Source organism: Stigmatopora argus, chromosome 6, assembly GCF_051989625.1.
Source record: "Stigmatopora argus isolate UIUO_Sarg chromosome 6, RoL_Sarg_1.0, whole genome shotgun sequence".
NCBI classification, from domain to species: domain Eukaryota; kingdom Metazoa; phylum Chordata; class Actinopteri; order Syngnathiformes; family Syngnathidae; genus Stigmatopora; species Stigmatopora argus.
Window position 1 is genome coordinate 14973070 of NC_135392.1, and position 25048 is coordinate 14998117.

At 39.8% G+C, this 25048-nt stretch overlaps 3 protein-coding genes across 7 annotated transcripts in view; 1 reads left to right on the forward strand and 2 right to left on the reverse strand.

Moving 5' to 3' along the window:
* traip (TRAF-interacting protein) overlaps positions 1-25048 on the forward strand; it is a 30223-nt gene that overhangs the window by 3147 nt on the left and 2028 nt on the right. The window contains exons 1-10 of one of the 2 annotated variants that reach the window (XM_077602949.1): positions 20694-20899; positions 21034-21152; positions 21224-21281; positions 21368-21451; positions 21525-21564; positions 21635-21762; positions 21836-21930; positions 22050-22163; positions 22921-23008; positions 23080-23169. In XM_077602949.1, the coding sequence (XP_077459075.1) occupies positions 21055-21152; positions 21224-21281; positions 21368-21451; positions 21525-21564; positions 21635-21762; positions 21836-21930; positions 22050-22163; positions 22921-23008; positions 23080-23169 (795 nt within the window). In that variant the 5' untranslated portion in view covers positions 20694-20899; positions 21034-21054. Of the gene's footprint in view, positions 1-20693; positions 20900-21033; positions 21153-21223; positions 21282-21367; positions 21452-21524; positions 21565-21634; positions 21763-21835; positions 21931-22049; positions 22164-22920; positions 23009-23079; positions 23170-25048 lie in introns of those variants that run through there. The other variant, XM_077602950.1, reaches the window with a different exon arrangement.
* mst1rb (macrophage stimulating 1 receptor b) lies at positions 817-12950 on the reverse strand. Of its 4 annotated transcripts, none has more exons than XM_077602946.1 (22): positions 12799-12950; positions 11740-11913; positions 8699-9991; positions 7221-7397; positions 7007-7129; positions 6592-6762; positions 6329-6489; positions 6003-6150; positions 5787-5923; positions 5361-5540; positions 5168-5267; positions 4700-4918; positions 4477-4623; positions 3809-3962; positions 3550-3639; positions 3242-3454; positions 3090-3170; positions 2824-3005; positions 2613-2722; positions 2365-2530; positions 2117-2253; positions 817-1359 (listed from the first exon to the last, which is right to left on the reverse strand). In XM_077602946.1, exons 3-22 carry the CDS (start codon positions 9902-9904, stop codon positions 1122-1124), a joined length of 4140 nt encoding a protein of 1379 aa, XP_077459072.1. In that variant the 5' UTR covers positions 9905-9991; positions 11740-11913; positions 12799-12950; the 3' UTR covers positions 817-1121. The 4 variants fall into 4 exon arrangements, with proteins under 4 accessions (XP_077459072.1, XP_077459070.1, XP_077459071.1 ...); XM_077602944.1 differs by having other exon boundaries at positions 3242-3457; XM_077602945.1 differs by lacking the exon at positions 11740-11913 and having other exon boundaries at positions 3242-3457.
* Positions 13461-20630, reverse strand: mon1a (MON1 secretory trafficking family member A). Its single transcript, XM_077602948.1, has 7 exons — positions 20479-20630; positions 20320-20401; positions 19434-19585; positions 17763-18125; positions 15904-16669; positions 14355-14502; positions 13461-14231 (listed from the first exon to the last, which is right to left on the reverse strand). The coding sequence occupies exons 3-7, from the start codon at positions 19573-19575 to the stop codon at positions 14091-14093; spliced, it is 1560 nt and encodes a 519-aa protein (XP_077459074.1). The 5' UTR covers positions 19576-19585; positions 20320-20401; positions 20479-20630; the 3' UTR covers positions 13461-14090.

A 25048-nucleotide genomic window follows, 5' to 3' on the forward strand; every position in this document is an offset into this window, starting at 1 on the left:
CCACAAGTAATTGGCAAGAAAATGCCTGATGTTTATCTCCCTCTAGTTTTCTTTGTCAGTTATGGGCATGCAGAGTAGCACAGGGAATCAGTGCCATGCTGGTGGGGGAGGTGTTTCAGAAAATGACAGAAAATGAGTGCTTGTCAACTCACTGCTTAATTTTGTCTTTTAATTAATTTATGTTACGTTTGTTAAATCCCCAGGATAAAATGCATGAGTAAAGTATAAGGTTCTTAAATGGTGTATCTTCAGGTCTGCTTATAATTACCTATGCATTGTTTACAATAATGGTACAATAATCAGTTTTAAATTACATTTAGCTCGTCGGCCTCACAGTTATGGGGTCCAGGGTTCGATCCCATGTCGGTCCTCACTGTGTGAAATTTGCATGTTCTTCCCGGGCTTGTGTGGGTTTTCTCCAGGTACTCCGGTTGGAGTCTCCCTGCGCCTTGCGATTGGCTGGCCACCAATTCAGAGTGTTTGCTCGGTTAGGCACCAGCATCCCCCCGCGACCCTTATGAGGATAAGCGCTTCGGAAAATGAATGAATGTTTCATCCTTCGCGCTAGGGGCCAATAACGTACTTAACGCAATCATGACCTCTAGTGGTCAATTTAATACTACACGTGAGGTCAAGGCAACACCCAAAGGATTCATAACATAACACATTTATGAACAAATAAATATTTTTTTAATTTAGTACACTATCTCAAGGACATATGTCATTATTAACAACATTAGATTCATTCTTACAGACATTGTAGTAGGTACACAGCATAATTTTTTTAAAATCATTTTTTAAAGGCTGAACTCTGGATCAGCCGAGTGATTTATTACTTTATGCAAGTATATACCTATATGTGATGACTAGTAAGTGCTTCAGTACAGAATAAAATAAAATAGTTGCTATACAATGTTGTGTATTTTTGTACCACAAAAGCTACTAAGGACTGCATACTGTACTGGATGTTGAACAATACACAAAACAGGATTTGCAGTTCACCAAGCTATAGTCCTTTACTATAGATGGAAGTGTGTTATGAAAGTCTTGCTGTACCACAAACGCAAGGTTTTGCAAACCTGTAATTTCAGCCAATGTAAGGTCCATTTCTAGGGATTGGATCAGGAAGAGACAGAGCCCGAGTCACTCTCAGCGTCCGTGGTGTCTCCACATTCATCGGCAGACTCGGTGAGCGCAGGGTAGGGCCTGGGCTGGTCCAGGTTGACATATGTGACATTCAGACTGATGTAATGTTCTCCCTCCAGACTTAAGAGGATGGTGGTAACCGCCGACACCAAAGTAGCAAAGTTAGGCCTCAATTCTGGATCAGGATCCCAGCACTCGAGCATAATGCTATACCTGAGGTCGGACGTGAAACAAAATGAATGGCTCATCTATTCTTAGCTAAAACATGCAACGGGATTTGTCATTAGAATATTTTGTAGACCAAAACGTGAAAACGGTAACATTTCTCCAGTCTCTGTGTGTGTCTAATATACATATTAACTACAAAACTTGCTGAATTGCCAAGTAGTTGACCAGTTATAGATTTCCCACTATTACTGAGTCACCATATATATAGCAAACTATGCTTTTTCTTTTGTGTGCATGAAAAGATTTTTTTTTAAGTATTATTGGGGAAAAGCCATGCATTACAGCAAGAGTGTCAGACTCGGGTTGGTTCTCGGGCCGCTTTAACGTCAACTTGATTTCACGTGGGCCGGACCATTTTTGATATAATATTTAGATTTTTTTAATAAATGGATTAAAAGAACTGGATTAAAATCCCTGAATATTCCGTTTTTTATAGATCTAAAACAATGTTTATTTTAGCTTTTTTAAAATATATTTTTAGATTTTACAAAATGATTTTTGAACTAAAAACACAGAGAAAATGGATTAAAAAATTACAATTATTGATTTTAAAGGAGGAAAATCAGGAAATTTAATGTACATCTATACTCTTCATTTTAATTTCATCCTAAAACAGAAAGTCGGCACTCATGATTTACTTTCCCGGGCCACCTAAAATGATGTGACGGGCCAGATTTGGCCCTTGGGCCGCCACTTTGACACATGCATTACAGAATAGCAGTCCTTTTTATGTAATACTTACAAAGGGGCAGGACAATACTGGGGCTGGGGCAGCCGCCTGCCTTTCAATAAGTAGTGTGTTATATCATAAGGGTCCACTTCTGGGTAAGGGCTTGCTCCTCTGGTCAGCATCTCCCACATCAGCACACCAAAGGACCACTGCTCAGGCACCAAGTGTCACAAAATATCAGGGAATTCTCAGCCAAGCATGTTATTTAAATCACATATCACACTTTTCTATCCTGGTCATGTTTGTCATTTTTTGCTTACCACGTCAGACTTTGACGTGAACTTCTGCGTCCGTAGACTCTCAATAGCCATCCATTTGACGGGCAATTTAGCCTTCCTGTGGTCTTGAATACTGTAGTACTCCTTGTCAAAAACATCTCTTGCCATGCCGAAATCTGCCACCTTGACTGTGTAAGACTCGTCCAGCCTAAGAGAAAAGGAAAAAATATGCCATCTGGTTTAGTCAGCAGGTTTGTGGAGAAATTTATCTTCACAGATCTTTCCCTCACATGCAGTTGCGTGCAGCCAGGTCTCTGTGGACAAACTTTTTCTGAGCCAAATACTCCATCCCCTTGGCAACTTGTAGTCCAAAGCCTATAAGATCCTTCACGGTCGGGTTCTGAATTCAAAAAGGAAAAACACATAGTAGTCACACTGAATAAAAACAGGTGCAGGTCTTGTATTGATGGCATTCGGAATATCCACAGTTGGACATCACACCCTCTTCTCGCAGCGTATAAAGTGGCGCAGGTCTCCATGTTTCATGTATGGCAGAACTACCAGTGGGAGACCTTCTTGAGGTAGAAGGATGCCCAGCAGAGAGAGGACATTGATGTGATGGAATCCCTTCATTAAAATGCCTTCTTTCAGAAACTGTTCCACCTCCTCTACATCTGTTATTCCTAATGAAAGGCAATATTTTTCAAGATTCGCCATCACTTACTTGAAATTTCAGTTTGCAGCCATCACAGAGAAACACAACTTACTATTCAAAGACTTGACAGCACAATGTATTTCTCTGTTGCTATGGTCAGTGAAGTAGCCATGATAGACTGTTCCAAAATGACCTACAAAAAACAAAAGGCACAAGGAGAGAAATGTCTTCTCCCAATAGACTGTACAAAATACAGTGTTTTACCTTTCCCAATGATCCGATGGTGTTGTACGAGGAGCATTTCGGCAGGAATAAGAACATCTTTAACCTCTTCTAACAACTGTGGCCTAAAACTGGAAATGGAAATTTTCTCTGCAGCCATAAGAGGAGTGAGAGTAACGTCTATATTGCTTGCAGCGTAAGCCAGGCCGGGGAAGGCCACAAGCCCTGCAGTAGGAGTTGGGGGACTCATGGACACTACTAAGAAATAGAGAAAAGTTTATTTAAAAATAGCATCTGTAGTCACACAACCAAATTATCAGCATGCGTATAAAAGGAAGACAGAATGTCACCTCTCCTGTAGTCCCCAACCGGGGATAATTCTACATTATTTGTCGCCGAACGACTAACACTGTGGGTCAAACGAGTCTCCACCATGGAAGCTGAAAAACAGGACAAATCGTTTTAATGATCAACCGCCGGAGAAGTGTACAGACAAATATAGACAATGAGACACCAAGGATGTTCTGCTTGAAAGACTACTATATTCAACAACATTTTGAGGCAGTAGCCCTTGCATAAACAGGTCTGATCAAGGTCCGTGTAACCCACCTTTCTTTTTCTTCCTCAAGTGCTTCATGACCACAAAGGCCAGCACTGCCCCGGCCACCAGAGCAGCGAGGATCCCCAGCACAATCCCCACCATGTAGTGGTTGCTCACCCTTATAACGGTGCCCACGTTGTGGACTTGGCCGTTAATGGAGATCTAGAAAGTCAAACATTTTGAAGAAGCTGTTTTTAGTAACATGTCCATAAAAGAGGAGTTTTTAACTAATTGTCAGCCATTTAAAATGTTTCTTAACCAGAAAAGTAGGCAGTGAATTCTATTTTTGAGGAGTGCGATAGACATCAGCACCTTATTAACAGTCAATTTTTTTAAAATTGTGTTTTTAGAGTAGATGCCACTTCATTGGAGACATTTCAAGTACTAAATGAAAGCTCCCAGAATGACCAAAAAATGCCTGATTCGCTCTTCAGTTCACTATTTAATATGTTTTGTTTTAGATAATGGACAATCTTATAATTTCAGCTTGTGACTGCTTGTGGTATTTTTTCAGTGACTTCATGAAATCTTACAATATGACGTTTTGAAATCTTTGACTTGACTTGATTTAATAAACATTTGTGTTTTGCACTGCAATTATAATCACTGCATCATTTGGCATCATCGAGTTAATTATTAAACAGTAATACACCATCAGAAAAAGCCTCCGACTAACCTTCACAGGTAGTCCCTCACTTGGGATGGTTATATTTTTGGGTATCCTGCAGGTGATCTCATTATCCAGGACTTTAGCATCACAATCCACACCTGCTACTGTCATAATGATGGTCATACAGGAGCTAACCAAGTTTAGTTTCTGATGCTAAAGACAGTAAAGAAAGTCCAAATACATTACGATTGGAAAATCAGCCTATTGACGGAGAGCCATTCATTCTTACATGCAGAGAAACTTCATCAAATCCAGGGTATAAATGCAGCTCATGTCCTTCTGTTTCAAAGGGGATCGGCTTGGCGTAAGGGTGATAGGAGAACTCTTTGTTCCAAAGTCCCACCGCTCCGTCCATATCGAAGGAAAGCTCTCCTTCCTCGGTCTCATCTCTTGGAAATACAGGAGTGATGCATTGCATCCTTTTGGACATGGCCTTGCCAATGCACTCCTGCAAAAAATAAAATACAAAAATTATATATATATATGATCATATTTGAAAGGGTATTAGCACTCGGGGATGAATGAGTGATGTTTGCAAACATCCTAAAATCATTTTTCTGTGGAAAAAAAATCTCCAAAGTTTTGAGCATTTGAAATTGCTAGATTAATAGGAGTTTGATGTTTTCCCTTGAATAGTGTGAAAGCATTCAAGGACAAATCCGAAGTGTATTTATATTCATGAACCCTTTATCAGTACCCTTGTCGCAGGCTTCAGGTGGCTCTCATTGGGTTTAAAGTGGATGATGGTACGATAAACAGAATCCAGATTTTCACCTTCTATCAAAATATTTGATCCCCTAGAGTTCATACACAGACACATGTAGACATTATTATCTTTCAATACACTTAAGCCATACTGGAGTCTATTTTTTGCTATTTGAAAAGCCTACCTGTCAAAGCTACAGTCAGGCAGTACGGCTGTGATCTTGGGGTTTTCTTTGTAGTAAAAAACTTTGGTTGTTAGAACGGGAGACTTGTCGATGAAAACATTGAGAGGTACATCCTGCACCTCTGAGACGGGCTGGGACAAACAGATGATGGAGGACATAATGCCTTTAGGCTTAGTGACGCTGGGGGAAAAAGGATATATTTGACATAGATAGATTTTTAATAAGAATGTTTTCTATAAATAGTAGTATAATAATATTTACCAAAAAATATCCCTTTCATAGCCCTAATTGGCTGACAAAAATGACTTTGGTTGCCTTGCTCTAGGTATTTTTGGAAGAACTTTTTTTTTTTTTACAAATCCCTCAATCAAATGCAGCAATATGTCAATCTGTAAATGATTACAAATAAGTGGGCAAGATAAAAACCTTTGTATCGGACAAGGGACATCATTGAGCGTGACTTTCCTTGTCCGTCCAGCATCCAAGTGAGCTCCAGTCACTGTGATTAATGTGCCCCCGATAAGAGGGCCGTAGTTGGGCTGAATCTCTGTGATGTTGGGTATCTGTAGGAAAATTTATCAGTCAAGACCAAAAATATTTGAAAATATCCTCAGGGCCTCACACCCTAATAGTTGAAATTACCAGAAATGTAAAGCCGGGCATTCCTGCCTTCCCGTCAATCGCATAACGTCCCTCTACCTTCACGCCTCCCTCACTCTCATGCACTTCCGCTGTAACGTTGACTGGTTTTGACAGGTCAGTGGCCCCAGAGCGAATCTTACACACCAGGCTAAAAAAGAAATAGCGCATATTTTGATTACTATGTCCTTAAAGTCAGAATGGCAGGGGATAAAGCAAATAAAGTGTGTGATTTAGTCCTTAAAGTCAGAATGGCAGAGGATAAAGCAAATATAGTGTGTGATTTAGGGGAATCTCTATTACTACAATCGTAATCAAACTTGACTCACTGAGTGTTGTTACTCTTGAAAGGAATAACGGTGCATGATGCCTGTCCCAGTTTAACCTGGTGGGTTCGTGACGTAATGGCAGGTCTTAGGGGTGACTGGAACTCGCTTCCACAGATGGTAAACTCTGTTTGACCATCAGGGGGAGCAGTCCGTGGAAAGAACTGCGTCAATAAAGCAGAATTTATAGCGCTACTTTTATATGTAATTCCTATTGGTTTTGAAATGTGCTACTATTTTAAACTAGCAGTCGAAATAAGATTCACCCCGGTGATCTGTGGTGGGCAAGACTCATTCCTCCAGGCACTTGAGCACTCGCTTTCCCATGAACACACTCCTGAGCACCAGCCACATTCCATGAACTTGGGGGCTGTCAGGCACATGGCACAAGTCAGGAAATGTTGGCATCCCGGTCCTCTCTGTGGGACCTGAAACATCTGGATGAGAGACAAACGATTTGTGGCAATTACAGTATTCGTCGTTTCTGAAAAGGATGAATCCGCTTCTTTCAAATGCATTCCAAAACACCTTATTGACAGCTTTTTAAGTCAGATATTGTGAATTTCATCCTAAATTCACCATTATTACTAAAATGGCAGAGTGATTACTTAAGGTCGCTGCCTTGCATTGCTGTCACTTGCTCATGTCTGCCAATACACTGCTTATAAAGATATATATTACCTTGTCTCCAATCACGAAAAGGAGATACTCTGATGAGTAGACTGCAGCAATAGATGAGATCCTTTGGTTCTCCACCAAAGAATAATTAGCGAAGATAATTGGATTCAACCTTGTCAGCACAAGCTACAATCATAATCCAAAATAATGTCAATACAAACAATTCTGTCAATAAAAACACTGGGAAAAAGGAAATGCATATCAATGTTAAACATACCTGCAACAGTCGACCTGTGGACGTACCAATATGGGCAACAGTCTTGTTGTCGATTGTGGTCACGAGCAGTGAGGTGAGAAGAACATTTGTCATCTGTCGATTGAGGAGGTCCACTCTGTAGTAGGGCTGGGAAACCATGGTTGGGTGGTCTCTGCAAGTGGCGTTGTTTTCCATGCTCTAAGAAAAAGGCCAGACGCAGCAGACCATTGAGAACGGACAATTATAAGAACCAAGCCTTGATCAATCCAAGAGTTACAGATTGATCTATCCCACAGGTGTCAAAGCGGCGGCCTGTGGGCCAAATCTGGCCCACCGCATCATTTTGTGTGGCCCGAGAAAGTAAATGATGAGTGCCAACTTTTTGTTTTATGCTGAAATTCAAATGAAGATTGTAGATTATTTCCTGTATTTCCTCATTTTAAATCAATAATTGCACAAATTTGTACTAATTTGAATGTCCAAAAATGATCTATCGATTAGCACGATCGAGAAAGCTGTCAATTTATTAATCGATTAATTTTGGCAGCCTAGTTGGAAGACATAATGGCCCTCTAGATGTAATCGAAACTACCATGTGGCCCGCGACAAAAAATGAGTTTGACACCCCTGATCTATCCTGTTCAGGATTGCAGAGTACATGACACTACCCTGAAGATTATTTGACTTTCAAATTTTGCACTTTAGTAAGAGATGCATTGCTTATTTATGCGGGCACAAACATCCAACGCTCAATTACCTAAACATGTAAAATATAACTACATGACAAAAGGTGTCTGAATGAATCCTCATTTCCTTTTGGAATATGAACATAGTAGACGCAACCACAGAAGCATTCTTGCAAGAATTTACAAACTGACGCATGTGGAAATAGCATACAACAAATATGTTTTTATAATATAATCATCCCATCATTTATTAGCGCATGATTAATAACGATGTACTGCAAGGGAGACAGAAAGATTACACTGCAGCTATTTAGGCAGAGCAGCATATCGTACTATTTAGGAGTACATTCTTATCTACAGGCTATTAGGGCAAAAACATCTAGGTGAGTACAAGATAGGTAAATAAAACAAGTTAAAAATGAACTACGACTGCCTAAAGTCAGCAAGGAAACATAGAAGCACAACCAAAGAGAATGCAAATATTATTTTCTCACGCTACTTAAAGTGTGATTAATCATTACAAGTATTTCACTTCTATGAGACCTGGAAGATTTATTTGTAGAATTGGCCCATTACATAGTTATTTATCACATTTGGTCCAATTGCATCAACCAACCACTCCTGACTACCCAGACCCAAACAGATGATTAAAGTGTAACTTATTCATCATTGCAAAATAGCATATATTTCCTTTTGAAAAAGTATTTATATTAAGAAAAGAATGTTAAATGAAAGAATTATGAGGGGGGAAGGAAATGAAGTCATTTAGCTCTGCAAACGCAACATGTGGGTCATTGTAATAGCATTTCTTACCTCGTGAGGACAACTTTCACATTGCTGGAAATGACAAAGCCCCCTGGAGAGTTGCTCTGGTCCAGACTCACAGCAGTCGTCCACCCCGTCAGCGATGGCCTCATTCACATTGTCCATGGGGAAGGCGCACACGGCGGAATCATGCTCCGTCACTCCATTGTCGTCCACCACGGCAAAGACGCCGTAGAGGATGTCATCCTCCTCCTCCGCCCCCAATTCTTCGGCAAGCTCCCTTCCAGCTTTGCCAAAATGTGCTGCCTGAACTACATTGTAGACCACATCCTTGTAGGGTTCGCTAGCCACGTTCCTCTTCCGTCGTTTAGGTTCAAAACGACACTCTAGAATGACTTCGCGATAGCGTTTCATCTCCCATTCATTCCGTGGAAGGCGGCCGAGGCGCGTTTGAAAAGGAGATGATTCTTGGTCCGGGCTCTCTCTCTGCACTGAGACAAAGTACACAAACTCCTGTGTGAAAAAGCTGTAGACGTACTCGACGTGGTAAGTCCTTCTCAGCCCAGGAAGGACGGTCAGGCCACGAACATCGCTGTAGAAGCCGTCTTCCGTCGCCAATGGTCGACGGATGGATATAGACTTTCTTCCATAGCGCTGAGTTACGCTTTCATTAACAGTGGCGGCAACAAAGAAGTAGACCGTCTGACCCTCCTCCACCATGGTGACTTTGGTACCAAGAGAACTGGCGACACAGTCAGGACAGTAGGCAGCGGAGTTGGCATCGGCTCGAAACAAACACTTGGAAATAGACGGTGGCTCTCCGTTGCTGTTGAGTTGATGGAAATAACACACACCGTACTGCGAACTTCCGCAGGAATACAAGTACATGAAGAGGGTGTCGAACAACAACACCTGATTGTTTGTGTCCTCCAGGAAGTTGGGATCTTTATCAATTTGACACAGATCGCACACCTGACACTCTGGACTTCCCACCGGCCCGGTGCGGAGTGCCCAGGTCTTTTCCAAGCTTCGGTTGACAGCCTCGATCACATTTTGCGAGGCTACGTAAACTTCCTGGTACAATGAGTTGTTGACAATGTTCTGGATAGGACCATAGGCTTGGAAGAAGGGCATGGTGTAAACCAGGGAGAAGTTGACAGGGTTTGGGGCCAGTGACGGACAGTTGGCCAGGGCAAACGCTAGCAGAGTCTGAAGCCAGACGCATGTCCCCCACTGGGGGGTCCAGCTGGCCATCACCGCTTGGGAAGCGCAGGGACCAACAGCACACAGGCTCACCTCCAGGTTCCAGACCAACTCATCTTTAACACCAGCCCAGCATATCTGGAGGAAACAATTGTCATAAATATGGTATACACCAAGGGTGTCGAACTCGGGCACATTAACGTCACCTCGATTTCACGTGGGCCGGACTTTTTATTTATATATATATATATATATATATATATATATATATATATATATATATATATATATATATATATATATATATATATATATATATATATATATATATATATATATATATATAAAATCAGATTAAAAGAAATGGATCAAAAGCCCTAAATATTCCGTTTTTAATAGATATAAAACTGTTTATTGAGCTTTTTTTTCATTTCAAAAGGGAACTATTTTTTTTCATCATGTTCAATATTAAAATGGTAAACAGAAAATATTTGTGTACATTTCTTTTTTAGATTTTACAATGCTTTTTGAACTATAAACACAAAATTGGATTACAAAATTGCAATTATTGATTTAAAAAAGGGAAAAATTAGGAAATATAATATACACCTATAATCATTGGAATTTGATCCTAAAACAGAAAGTCGGCATTCATGATATACTTTCTTGGGCCACATAAAATGATGCGGCGGGCCACATTTGGCCCCCGGGCTGCTACTTTGACACCTGTGGTATACACTGTTTATCTTGCCATCAAGCCCCAATATGTCATTTTTGTACAATGAATTATGTTCAGGATCACGCCAAAATTTGCTGGAAGTCACGATAAATAATCTTGTTCACAGTTCCCTACCCTCAGCAACCTGTACTAGCATGGCTCTCTGTTGTATTATGTAAATATTACCTCACGCAGCGGTGTAGTAAATCAGGCATATAGTACTGTACTTTTGTCATCAGTAGATTGCCTGTCATAACCTGTGGTTTCTGTTTCCTAAAAGAAAAATTAATGTTGCTCATTTTATCTCTTATAATCAGTAAAACGCAGTGGCAATAAAGTATTCCTATCCATAGTGACAATGTAGGTTTTCATATTTGTATTTTACATATTTTGGAACACAAGGCAGTTTTTGAAACATCTCAACTATGAGCCCACTTTACTTTGTTAATCATTAACTTAGTGCATCACACTTAGGCTGTACTCAAAGACCCAGGCATGTCTAGTTGGCATTCATGTCACAAACGTTCCGTGCCTCGTGAGGGAAATGATGTCCACGGGCTGATGCTCTGACAAAAGTCACGTTCAAATTGCCTGTTTAATCATGTCCCAGCATTTCATCAAAGAAAAGCAAAGTAAAAGCAAAGTATACTTTATTCCACCTTCAATTTTGAAAAGTGAGTCAATTAAATTGTGTTCAAAGTTAATAAGACGCCTGATGGTGTAGAGCAGGGGTGTCAGACTCGGGTTGGTTCGCGGGCCGCTTTAACGTCAACTTGATTTCACGTGGGCCGGACAATTTTAGATATAATATTTAGATTTTTTTATATAAAGGGATTAAAAGAACTGGATTAAAAGCCCTGACTATTCAGTTTTTTTATAGATCTAAAACAATGTTTATTTTAGCTTTTTATTAAATATATTTTTAGATTTTACAAAATGATTTTTGAACTAAAAACTGAAAAAAAAAAAAAAAAATTACAATTATTTATTTAAAAGGGGAAAAAATCTGGAAATGTAATATACATCTATACTCTTCATTTTAATTTGATCCTAAAAGAGAAAGTCGGCACTCATGATTTACTTTCCCGGGCCACACAAAATGATGCAGCGGGCCAGATTTGGCCCCCGGGCCGCCACTCTGACACATGTGGTGTAGAGATTCACTCGCCTGACTTTGATGCGGGCAGGCGCACGTTCGATTCCCGTTGGTGGTGGTGTGATTGCAAGTGCGGATGGTCGTCTGCCTCTCTGTGTGCCCTGTAGCTGACTGGCGACCAATCTAGGGTGAAGTCTGCCTTTGGCCCAAAGTCAGCTGGGATAGGCTCCGGCAACCCCCGCAACCCTTTCAAGGATGCGCAGTACAGAAGGTGAATGAATGCATGAATGTTAATAATTCATGGAGTGCTACTGATGTTACTCCCATTACATTTTAACAAGTAAAAGTGAAGTCAACGCTATGTGACTGAAAGTCGAGGGCTGATAGAAGTTGATTGTAAGGCAAAGAATATTGTTAGAATCTGCAGTTAAATAAATGAATGACGCTGAATTTCCAATCTGATAATTCTTTTTAAAATATTATTTAGAGGCCAGATTGAAGGTTTTACTAGAGGGTTATTACCTGATAAAGAGAGTCTAGGGAACCATAGACTTGTCTAAATATCACATCACTTTTAAGATAAGATTTGGACATTTGCAAACACAATGGAACACAAATGAGTCTGTTTCCCCTGTCATCATTTGTGCTATCCTACAAATGAATTTTCCATTAGAGGGCTTCTTGTTGGGTTGTTGATTAAACAAAAGCGGATCACAAGTCTCCATCAATCAATAGCGAGGTATCCGCAAGGATTTCAGGAGAAAAGCTAATGTGGCAAAAGCCATTATATATTCAATGTGAAATGACAACTTGGATATTGATTACAAACCACCAAAAGATGCACTCAGCTATTTATGAGAAATATTATACATATTAGATTCTAATTGTATTATATATAATAATTGAACAGAAACTATACATTTGTTTACTTTACACTACCACTCTAGTTTAAGTTTCCCGCATCACGTGACCACAATTATTAGTCCTTGCAATACGTTATTCATATTACATTAGCGTAGCTAAACTAGACTTAAACCGTGCTTATGTATCATTCTAAAACGTCTTACACACAATAAGCAACATCAAAAAATGTCCTCAATCATTGAAATACATTTTGATCGTTTGACTCACCTGTACGGTTCGTCAATTTGAATCCTGTTCAACCGTTCTGTCACCGCAAATGATCGATTCCCCTGACTTCGGATTTGATGTATATCTGTTGGTCGTCAGGTACTGTATACGATACTTGGACGAGGATTCGGGGATAGTTTGAATTTGTGTCATCGCACCTCTTCTCGAGGTTTCCTGCTACTTGCTCCTCCTTGCCACGCCTCGCACTTTTGGCACATGCCGGCCAGTGGTGACCAAAAAGAAAGTACTATACTAGTAGTATACAGTGTATACTTACTTTGTGCCGTTTAGTAAGGAAATAATACATTTCTACATGATAACATTCATTCATTTATTTATTTTATTTGCAGAGGCGGTCCTAGCTACTTTTGCGCCATGGACGGAAATATAAGCCCCCCAGTCAAATTGTCAGCGTCATACAGCCACATCTACAGATTATTGAATTTAGTGTATACTGATTGGGCACACCGCCCATCTTGCAGAAAATTTTAGACTTTTAAGTGCGCCCTATGTGAATAAATATGTGCCACGTTGCATTTGTATGGTTTTTTTTTAATCGCTTAATAAGGGAAATTGCAATCATTAATAAGGGGACCAAGGTTGACACATGAAATACAATACATTGACAAACAGAGATCTAAAATTAACCAGGAATTTCAGTGTTTTCATATTTTAATAGTTTTATTAATATGGAGTTTGTTTTTTTCTATACTGTACAACAACCTTGTCTTTAAAATGCAGAGACAGAAAGTGGGACACCTCACCAATGGATTAATTTACAGAAATATAAACTTATTAAAGCATTTAATACATAAGTCCAGTCGTATATGAATTAAAACACACACAATTATGACATCCTCACAAAAAAAGAGGAGACTTCATACAAACCACAACCGTAATCTGTGACATTTCTCTTTGGTGTGTTTTTATGCTTGTGGCTACAGTAAAGTTGAATTACCATAAATGTCCCTGCAATTAATGTTCGTCAAGTGCAGAAAAATACCACAAATGTAGTTACTCATAACTTTACTCCATGGCTCTTTAGCTTAATTCCAGTTATTGCTGTTGTTTAACCCAAAGGTCCATTAAATTAAAAACGATTTAACACCCTATAAATGTCACCTGGCATATGTAATCAGTGCTGCTTTTAGCTGCAACCATTCCCAACCAAAGTAAATGTAAAAACAAAACCTGAATTTTACATTTGTACTATGCCTGCCTTAACCATTAGTTATAGCCTACATTCAGGCACAATTCCAATTTAACATGTTCAGGATCTTTGCAGGGACACGTCAATAAGTTAGATGACTCAGAATAAAAAGACGATCCTCTTCTTTCCGGATCCACTTGAGTAGTTTGTTGACACCAGAAACAGCCAACGCCTTTGTGCCCAGGGGACTGAGGCACATGTAAAGTTCAAAGCCGCTGGTCACCTGCCGGTTTGGGGAGGGCAAGATTGTTGGCTATTTGCCGGAGTGATTCACACAAAATCCCATTTCCACTCTAATCTATTGGTTAAAAGGCTGCAATTATCTGACACACAGACACTTACTTACCCATGCCATCATGTTTTCAGTTTCACCACAGCGGTAGAAAGAGCGTGAAGGTCTGGTTGGATGGTGCACATAGGTGTGCAAGTCCTGGTACAAACCCATAAGCCTCTCCTGCTCTTCATCTGACTGGTACACTAAAGGAAACTCTGGACTGCAAGCAGAAAAAAAACTATTACTTTTTGTTATTGTTATTGAATCTTAAATAAATGAACGATAAGAGGGGAGGGTTTTTGATAGCCTTTGCAAGTTATTGTGGTTTTCCACACTTCTGTGCTTTTAGTGGTTCCCATAAAAAGACCATTTGTTGCACTTGAGCAGGATGCTTAAAAACATTAGGAATTCATAAATACTATAATGAAGGTTTATATATATATATATTTATAGCAACTCCTTTTTTTAACCATTTGCAACTGCTGGTTTGAAACGTTAAAGTTGATCTTGATTTCTTTTTTACTTTTACTATATGCAGTGAACTTTTTTCATGTTAAGGACTATGCATGTCAATACCTTGATTTTGACCAATGATCATACCAATTAAGGCATTATTCTGAAAAAGATATATGATGGCTTTCAAGATTTTAAGGATCCGCAGGAACCCTTTTCCCCCCAAGAAACATCACTACACACCCGTGGCGGGCCACCATGGCCTTCAAGGCCTTCTCTGGTGGCTTAAGAAATATCTGAATCGTACATTATATTTTGTCCATCAATACTTATTAAATAATTCCAAATTGTCTGTTAGCTTCCTTTGATTGCTTTTCCCCCTGGTTGCACTACTTCCAGTTGTGTGTTTTCATATTGAAGCCTTTAACCAATCACATTTCAGCCATTATTTCTTGCCAGGTTCAGAAATCTGCCCCAAGACCCTCACAATCAGTTCTGCAGGCTCTGCTGCATTAAACAAGCGTCGATAAGACTGTTGCTTTAACCAATCAGATTTCGAGTTGGCAACACCACAATGCCTTGTCGCAGGCGTAGGGATACGTCATCGCTTTCGCCAACTATGATTGGCTACTGATTAGCCAGAGTTACCAAACTGTATTTGGAGCGAGCTGCACAAGCAAATATATTGTTGTGTTGATTTAAAGCCATTTTCAAGATGGACTATGCCAGAAATACAACAGGACAGGCTCGACTTTCTGCATTAGCTTCGATGGCGATAGAAAATAAGGAAGAAAGAAAGGAGGATGGATATTGTGTACAGTTAAAAAGGATTTTTGGTGAGTAAAATATGGCTATATTCCTAAATAATATTTCAATTGGGGGCCTGGTTCTGATATCTGAAAAGCTCCAGTGTTTGTATTTAAGCTCCAGTGTTTATATCTAATCACTAAATGCTGCTAGGAAGTGGATTTTACCCCATTTTAGTACAATTTTTGCCGTTTCGCCATTGACGTACATCGCTGTCTTTTCCTGGGAAAATCACCCCTGCCCCGGTTGTAATGTCTGAAAAGCTCCAGTATTTGTATTTAATCATTAAATGCTGCTAGGAAGTGGATTTTACCCGTTGAAGGCGCTACGAGAAAATGCACGAACCGCCACTGCTACACACCTGGTATACAACCCAGAGCTCTTGGATTTGTACAGGAAGTGCCTGAGTTCAGGGATCCCAACTTGATCCACAGAATAGCTGCGAGAGTTCAACGCCTCCTTCAGGGCTCGATAGGCACTGCGCTTACTCAGCCTCTCGAGAAACTTTTGCTTACAATCAGACATGTTAAAAAAGTCCTCTCGATCAGTTGAAATCAGAATAAGGCACAGCTCCGACGTGGGTTCCAAATAGGAAATGTGAGCATGGAAAAATCCTGCGGTATTGAACTTTGGCAGACAGATGGGGGTCCAGCCTTCACCCTCTCGAAACGACGTCGAGGAGCCGACCAGGTTGAAGACCAAGTGCAAGTCTATGTGGTGCAGAAACTGGTCCTTTTTCCTGACCAGTGTGACCAGGCGGTCTCCTGCCAGCAGAATGGAAAAGACCAGGTTTTTGGATTTAGCTGCTTGGAGGCTTGACGAAATGACATCCCTGGAGGAGCTGGCGAGAGGCAGGCAGGTGACGGCGCTGAGCAGTAGGCCGGGGTCGCGGTCCAGCCGATGCAGAAGGTTGTCGGTGAGATACTCGGAGCCAGCCAGAAGGCGCCGTAAGTCGTAATTTTGCTTGTGCTGGAAGATGTGGTTGAGCTGGGTGAGGGTGAGCAGGCTCACAATCTGATAGTAGACATACTGCAGCTCCCTCAGTAGCTCTTTTTCTGACTGAGACGTACGGGACACACCCACCAGGACAAGCGGTCTTTTGGTCAGGAAAACCACTTTACAGCCATCTGATGAGAGATCACATGGACACAGTTTGGATGGTGTGAACCTGAATAAATTTAAGAGTAAAACATTTTGGAGATAAAAAAAAATGATGTTCTGTCCATTATGTGGACTCCTAATGAGCCAGATTTGGGCCTGCAGAGCTGCCAACTTCTCCGGAATTTCAACTGCCCAGTAAACCGAATGAATCCGGTAACACGAGGGCGTTGTGAATCATCCGAGTTACAAGTTCTATCAAATAATTCGTCTTGTGTGACTTCAGCGTGGGAATGGATTAGGAATCGATCGCATAGGTAGCCTCTATGACTTTAGCGTTTTTGTTTTTTTTCATAATGGAAGTAAGTATTATTAAGGCTCACTAAACCACCAGTCTTTTGTTTTGAAACAAACCCTTTTTTCCGGGGTTGTTCTAAAGCAAGGGTGTCAGACTCGGGTTGGTTTGCGGGCCGCTTTAACGTCAACTTGATTTCACGTGGGCCGGACCATTTTAGATATAATATTTAGGTTTTTTTTAATAAATGGATTTAAAAAACTGGATTATAAGCCCTGAATATTCATTTATTTTTAGATCTAAAACAATGTTTATTTTAGCTTTTTTATATATATTTTTAGATTTTAAAAAATGATTTTTGAACTAAAAACACAGAAAAAAAGATTAAAAAATTACAATTATTTATTCAAAAGGGGGAAAATCAGGAAATGTAATATACATTTATACTCTTCATTTTAATTTGATCCTAAAACAGAAAGTCGGCACTCATGATTTACTTTCCCGGGCCACTCAAAATGATGCGGCGGGCCAGATTTGGCCCCCGGGCCGCCACTTTGACACGTGCTCTAAAGGAAGTGGATGACACAGCACTGGTGAATCTAATCAATATGGCGGCTCGGGATAAGCAAAAATGGATGACCAATGCAGCATAAATATTCATTAATGAGTCTTATAATCGTGTCCCCCTTATGTATGAAAATAAACTTGTACATTGATGGAAACGCCTTTAGTCCGAACGATATGGTATTCCTCATCTCAAGGGAACCATAACAGAGAATAATTTAGAAGAGCTTGGTTCCCGTGTTACCCTTCAAGTGCATTCCTACCTGCGTGGATGGAACGGATGATGTTGTTCTCGGCCTCAACAAAAGACACGAGGGCCATCATGACACCCATGGTGCTGGACAGAGCCTCCTCTGTCCCATAACGCGTGTAAATTGGCTTTCCCGCCTCGCTGAGAACAAACATGTGCTTTTTGTGGCTCCTCCATGCATTGCTGCACACATCTTCATCTTTGTTTCTGCAGTCCGTGGTGATATCGTCTTTCTCCCCTTTTTTGCCTTCCACCAACTCGCTAATATCATCCACACTCTCTTGGCTTTTGAGCAATTCTGCCTCCTCTTCAGCCTCAGTGTTTAGATACTCACAGGACTGCGCAAGGACAAACATGGAGCTTTTCTGACCAGCACCTGTGTAAAGCAAAGTCATGCTTATTTACTGTCATGTATTAAACTGAATACAAGGTTGAATATAAGAATCACATCAAGCTTGAGGATAATTCACTATGTTTTTAAAAAATTTAATGTCAGCGGTCACTTTAAGGGAAAGTGAGGGTTAGCCCTTTCACCAAATCTATCATTAATAGGCAGATTTTAAATCAGTGTTAAATAATTGTTTATTTTTGCATAGGAGGTTCTAAATTAGTTTTCAGACTATGGACTAATTCAAATATATTGACGAATCAAAGATTTGACATTAAATTTGACAGATTTAAATTTGTGCATTATTAGCGAACAATGCCTGTTACGTTTTAAGCAATGGTTGTCACAAACACCATATTATTCAACAAAAAGCCAAAAATGATAGCTTACTTTCTAACAAGACTGAAAAAGACAAGCGTTACTATAATTTGTAGAAGGTTAATCAGTGACAATGTCACTTAGTATGCATGTTTTGTCGCACAGAACAACGCGTACTTTTCCCCCCAACCAACACTTGTTAAAATAGGAAAAGCACTGTTGGAACATTGAATACTAACATGAACTAATGATGACTTTGTTCCATTAATGTCTCCCATAAGTGTGTCAGAGACTGAGCATGCATAATAAGATCCAGGAAAACACAACTGAATGCGATAAATATTAGAATACATAGTAACATTAGGGAGTGTCTAGTTTTACAAGTGATATCAAATCCAGAAATAAGGTGTAATTGTCCCTTATGCCTAAATATCAAATTGTCTCTGAGCATCTTTCTCTACACCACAGGTGTCAAAGTGGCGGCCCGGGGGCCAAATCTGGCCCGCCGTATCATTTTGTGCGGCCCGAGAAAATGAATCATGAGTGCCGACTTTCTGTTTTAGGATCAAATTAAAATGTAGAGTATAGATGTAGTATATTAAATGTCCTGATTTTCCCCCTTTTAAATCAATAATTGTAATTTTTTAATCATTTTTTTCTGTGTTTAAGTTCAAAAATCCTTTTGTAAAATCTAAAAATATATAACAAAAAGCTAAAATAAACATTGTTTTAGACCTATAAAAAAACTGAATATTCAGGGCTTTTAATCCAGTTCTTTTAATCCATTTATTTTTTTAAAAATCTAAATATTATATCTGAAATGGTCCGGCCCACATGAAGCCCAGTTGACGTTAATGTGGCCCGCGAACCAACCCGAGTCTGACACCCTTGCTCTACACTGAATTCATTAAGTTGAAATAGTACTCCAACTAGAGGAATTAATGAATTGCAAAATGAAAGATGGCATCAGAGGCTCACCTGGTTCTGTTCCTTCCACCAGACCTGGTGTGGGACTGTCAGATCTCTCCGTAATAAGATGGTGCACAGGTGTCAGGGCACCATTCTCCCATGGCACAGTCGGTTTTACGCGTTTCTCATCCATCGCTATTGTGGAGAGCATGGACACGCACCTTGAAGACAGCACATCCAAGAAACTACATTGACGAGAATATCTTGATTGATCTTACAATTGGCAAATCATACTATATGTACTTGTGATTTGGTTCTCCTGTCCAATCCAAAATTATGAGATGTCTGCTTCTACAAATAAGCATCTTTACTTGGAATAACAAAAGTCCTATTTGAACGTTTTGAGAAAACAATATTGTTTATTTTTATTGAAAGAGTAAATGTATTATACAAAAAGTATTCTAGTCTTGGTACAAAGGCAATGAGGTAGGATGAAGCCGCATATATTTCAATTTGGCCTAAATATTATTATTTAGATAATTATGCCATTGGGCTAACGATCAGCAGCAAAGCTGTATGATTTCCTTGGACTTGTATTTTCACAATAACGCTCAAAATGACGATGACATCACAGCCTCACAAAGTTATCACAGCAAATTAATTTATAACACTGGGTAATGTACAACAACGTCAATACTGTGGGTCTACTTGCGTCATCAATTAGTTACAATACAGGAAACGCATAAGCTTTTTCAAATTTAAACTGAGTTTGTTATTTATACAAGAAAAACGTCAGATTCGCGGTGGAAGGAACACACTTGACTCGATCATTTGACATCTGATTTAAGATTTGATCGGCGAGGTTAGCACGAAATCTGCATGCTAACTCCTACTAGTGTCGCTGTATTCATATCGCCCCCCCAAAAGAAACATGAACTTGAATTTTAATAACTACCTTTCATTCCCAGAATTGTCTTCATCTAAGGCACCATCTGTCTTCAACTTGATTTTGTTGGAATCGTCTCCTCAGCTGATTCCTGCATGTCAAACGTAAACATTGGGCCGATCTCATTTGCAACATTGAAATATTCCTTCTCAGCGAAACGAGATCTACCCATTATGACAAGGAGGATGCGGAAGTGTGAATTGTGGGACATGAAAATCTCTTCTTTGCGAATATTTACAAAAATAATTCCCGCAGTGCATTCCAACTAGGGAAAACAATAAGAATTTAATTTAAATTCCGAATGAATAATAGAGGATGACACGTACTCCATACAAAGAATAGCACACACCGGTTGAACTTACTTGTTGACAGCCCCTGAACGCACCATAATGGGCGGGGCTACGTTGTATTTGAACGTAGAGCAGCCTCGAGCAAGGAGCAAATGTGCGCTAAATTCGGTTGTCGGAAATTTCAGTTGCCCAAACTGAACTGAATTGAGCCCTTATGAAACATCAAATAACACTTTACATATCACATATGGATTTTGTTTAATACAACGTATGAAGCATTACTACAGCGTCATCTTTTGGTAGGTATATCAACTCGTGTTTAGGTTGAAACACTGTTAGCTAGCACTTGAAGTAGCTCATGTAGTACGTGCGTACATATTAGTAAAAAACTGCATTTTTATTGTGCTAACTTTGTTTTTGACTTGCGTTACAGGGTGGTCTTCAAGAAAATAAGATGCCTATCCGAGCATATTGTATAATTTGCTGCGATTTCTTTGATCACTTCAAAGATGTTGCTGCTATCCCTTGTGGACACACTTTTCACAATGACTGGTAACTTGATCTAACATTATGATTGAGTGTTTTCATTTGTTATTATTAATTTTATTTCTCTCACTTTCTAGCCTTACTCGTTGGTTTCAAACAGGTCCTACAAAAACATGCCCACAATGTCGGCAGCAGGTGATTTACTCAATACTTTTTGTCATTTACACACACTTTGCTGCAAAGGTTGATATTAATAAATAATATTTTCCTTCTATATGTAGGTTAGCACTCGGCACATCATCACCAAGCTCTTCTTTGACATGGGAGGAGAAGAACCGCCATCTGCAGACCCAGAAAGCATGGCGGTACCAATGATACAGAAAGAATTCCTCCAAGATTTCCTCCAAAACATTGACATTTAATCTGTGTTTTCCTCAGAATGAGCTCAATAGGTTGAGGGCCCTTTTAAACGCCAAAGGTGACAATAAAACATTGACTAGTAATCAATAATTATTTCCAGCGAATTAAACATCTTTGATCTCTTTCAGACAAAGACTGTCGAAGCAAACAGAAAAAAGTGGATGAATTGAAAGACTCTGTGGACACACAGAAGAGAGACTTGGACAATATGCGAAAAGAGGTTTTAGAGAAGGACAAGCTGTGTTCTGCACTCAGAGTATGTGTATAAATGTGTTTTAATTTTTTTGACTGTCCACATTTTTTTAAATGTTACTTTTATGCCCTCAAAGACACAAATGACTTTTCTGGAGACTCGACGTGATGATGCTCAGGCGGCCAAGGACGAGGCCCGAAGACTGAGGACCAAAATAAAAACCTTTGAAAGGTAACTACACTTCAGCTCTATTCAAATTGAGTCGTAATTCAAGAACCTTCTTAGTAAACTTGTTCTTTGATGTTTGTGTACTATGAAATTTGGCGCTTACAATGCTGGGGTGTCCCCAGTCTGGATGTTTTGTTACAGGGTCAAAGAGTAGAGGTGGAGTCGATGATTACAGATATGGGTGTCAGCCCGTCTGCTGTAGAGCAGCTGTCAATCTACTGCATCTCTCTTAAAAAGTACGTAGGACGAAGACTGACTTATTTTTAGATGTCTTCAACTGGAGCTTAACTTGGATTTATGCTTCAGGTCCGAATGCTCAATTTCATTGTATTTGGTTTCCCTCCATTCTCATTGACTTGTACATTTTAAATGTGGCCGATCTGGTTTGTACACAACCCCAAAATGTATCAAGCCATAAGCATGCTCAAATTGTCCATTTTAAGTCAACAGAAATGATAGAAATATTTAATGTTGTATCCTGCATACCTGATTTGGGCTGGAAATCCAACGTTTCTTTTCTCTCGAACACACACCTTAAATGTAGAAGGTTCAAACCATAATACAGTAATCCCTCTATTCTCGCGGTTAATGTAGACCAGACATGGCCGCGATAAACGAAAAACCGTGAAGTAGGGTCACCCCTATTTAAAAATAATAATAATATATATATTTTACTTCAGTGCTGAGTCCTAGTAGCAAACGAAGGACAAGTGAGTGGGTTCCGCTTGCGAGTTTCAGCGTGGATTTTCACATTTTTATGGACTTAAAAAAAAAATTCCCCCAGAAAAAAATCTGCGATGTAGTGAAGCCGCGATATTCGAGGGATTACTGTGTTGACAAATTAACATAGACGAACTTCATACTTGGAATAAGACTAATTCCATCCTGCCTTATTTGAACAATCTCCCTCAAGCCAGAGTGTAAATCCAACATAATTCTCCATTATAAATACTTGTCTTTTTCTGCACATTTACTGCAAGACTTTTGTTTTAGAGAGTATGATACCTTAAAGGGGAGCTTAAAGTCTTCTGGCGATGTGTGTGAACGGCTTAGGAGAGAAGTGCTCAGCGCCAACAACAAGGTTACAACAATTTAGTCAGTGAGTCATGAAAAGAGATTACTAGTTATCATATTTTTTCTTTTTCCATTTAGGTCCAAAAAGCTTCTGTTGAAGCAAGCCAAACAAAAGAGGACATGAAGTCTCTGCAGAAAGATCTTGCCAATGCTGACAAAGAGATATCTGTAAGGCACAGCCATAAAATTATTACAGTGGTACCTCGAGATACGACCTTAATGTGTATGTCGATTTACTCGTATCTCAAATGAACTAAAAACAAATTAATTAGTTCCAACCCTCTGGAAAAAGAAAAAAAAAAACAGGATATTGGATTGGAAAAACATTTATTTGTTCTAATTCACCATCTATTAACAGAGTAGCAAATAACTAGTGGTTTAATAGTACTAAAATGTGTTCAATAGTACTAAAATTACCATATTTTCACGACTATTCGGCGCATTGTATTTTAAGCCGCAGTGTCAGTAACGAGTGCTATTTATGTATTTTAGACACACAAAGCACGCACCGTTTCATTACACGCATATATATTATATATGGATGAACATCGAAACGCAATAGCGCTGGCTACCGGAAGCAGCCTATTTCCGGGTTCCGGTGCGCAGTGACTGCTGGGAAATATAGTTCTTGCACGCTACACCCACACGCTAAAAACATGTTTTAAAAAGGCAACGGAAGCAAAACTGAGTTCGGTTGTACTTTATTTAGACATTTACTCACTCACGTCATCATCACCCACAAATCCCTCAAAGTCCTCATTTTCTGTTTCCGAATTAAACAATTGCCCAAACGAGCCTTCCAAAAAGCCGGTTCCCCTCTCTTCGTTCTCAGAGTCACCGTCATTTCCATCAATCCATTCACAAATCGTAGCGTAAGAAGCCCGGCGCTGCCTGCCACTTTTCGTGAAGCCAGACATGGCATATATATATTATTTATGGATGATTATCGAACCGTAATAGCGCTGTCTACGAAAGCAGCCATAGACACTATTTCCGGTGCACAGTGACTGCTGGGAAATATAGTTCTTGCACGCTACACCCACACGCTAAAAACATGTTTTGAAAAGGCAACGGAAGCAAGACTGAGTTCGGTTGTACTTTATTTAGCCATTTTACAATGTACTCACGTCATCATCACCCACAAAACCATCAAAGTCCTCATTATCTGTGTCCGAATTGAACATTTGTCCATCGAAAACGCTGAGTTTAATACGTTCGTCCAGGCGGCCACAATTCATTCCCAAATGGTAGCTAGCGTAACTATTCCAAGGCTGTCTTCCATGCTTCGCAGCTGTGTTGATGGCGATCGCCAGGCCACAATTCGTTCACAAATAGTAGCTAGCGTAACTAGTATTCCAAGACTGTCTTCCATGCTTCGCAGCTGTGTTGATGGCGATCGCCAGGCCACAATTCGTTCACAAATAGTAGCTAGCTAGTATTGATGCCGATCGGCAGGGCACAATCCATTGGGTGTATTGACAAAAAAACTACATATCCCAGCAGTCACTGCGCAGTACTTTATCTACAGGAAAATAGCAGAGTCTGGGGCTGCTTGCCATAGTTGTCCTATCGACGGATGTATTTTATTTTATCGTGATAACAATTTTAGTATTGGTCCATCTATAAAGCGCACTGGATTATAAGGTGCCCTGTCTATTTTGGTGAACATTTCAGACTTTTATGTGCGCCTAATAGTCGTGAAAATACGGTAGACGGATTTTGCGGAGAGGAGAGAGAGACTTTTTGCATGCCAACGCACTCGTAACATAACAAACAAATTTAAATGAATTTGGATTACGATACAGACAAACTCAAAATAAATGTAATCTAACCTTACACCAAACTTAATTCTAATTTTGTTTTACATTTTTATACCTTTCTTCTCCCGGGTCAACTCTATTTTCCCCCCTATTGAGGGTTGTTTGCTTTTGTCTTGCCTTCAAAATATTCCGAAAATGATGCTCACAAATGTCGTCACAACAGGATAACGCACGACCACTTGCCAACAAGAAGTAGTATATACTCCTCTCCACCATTCTGCACTGAC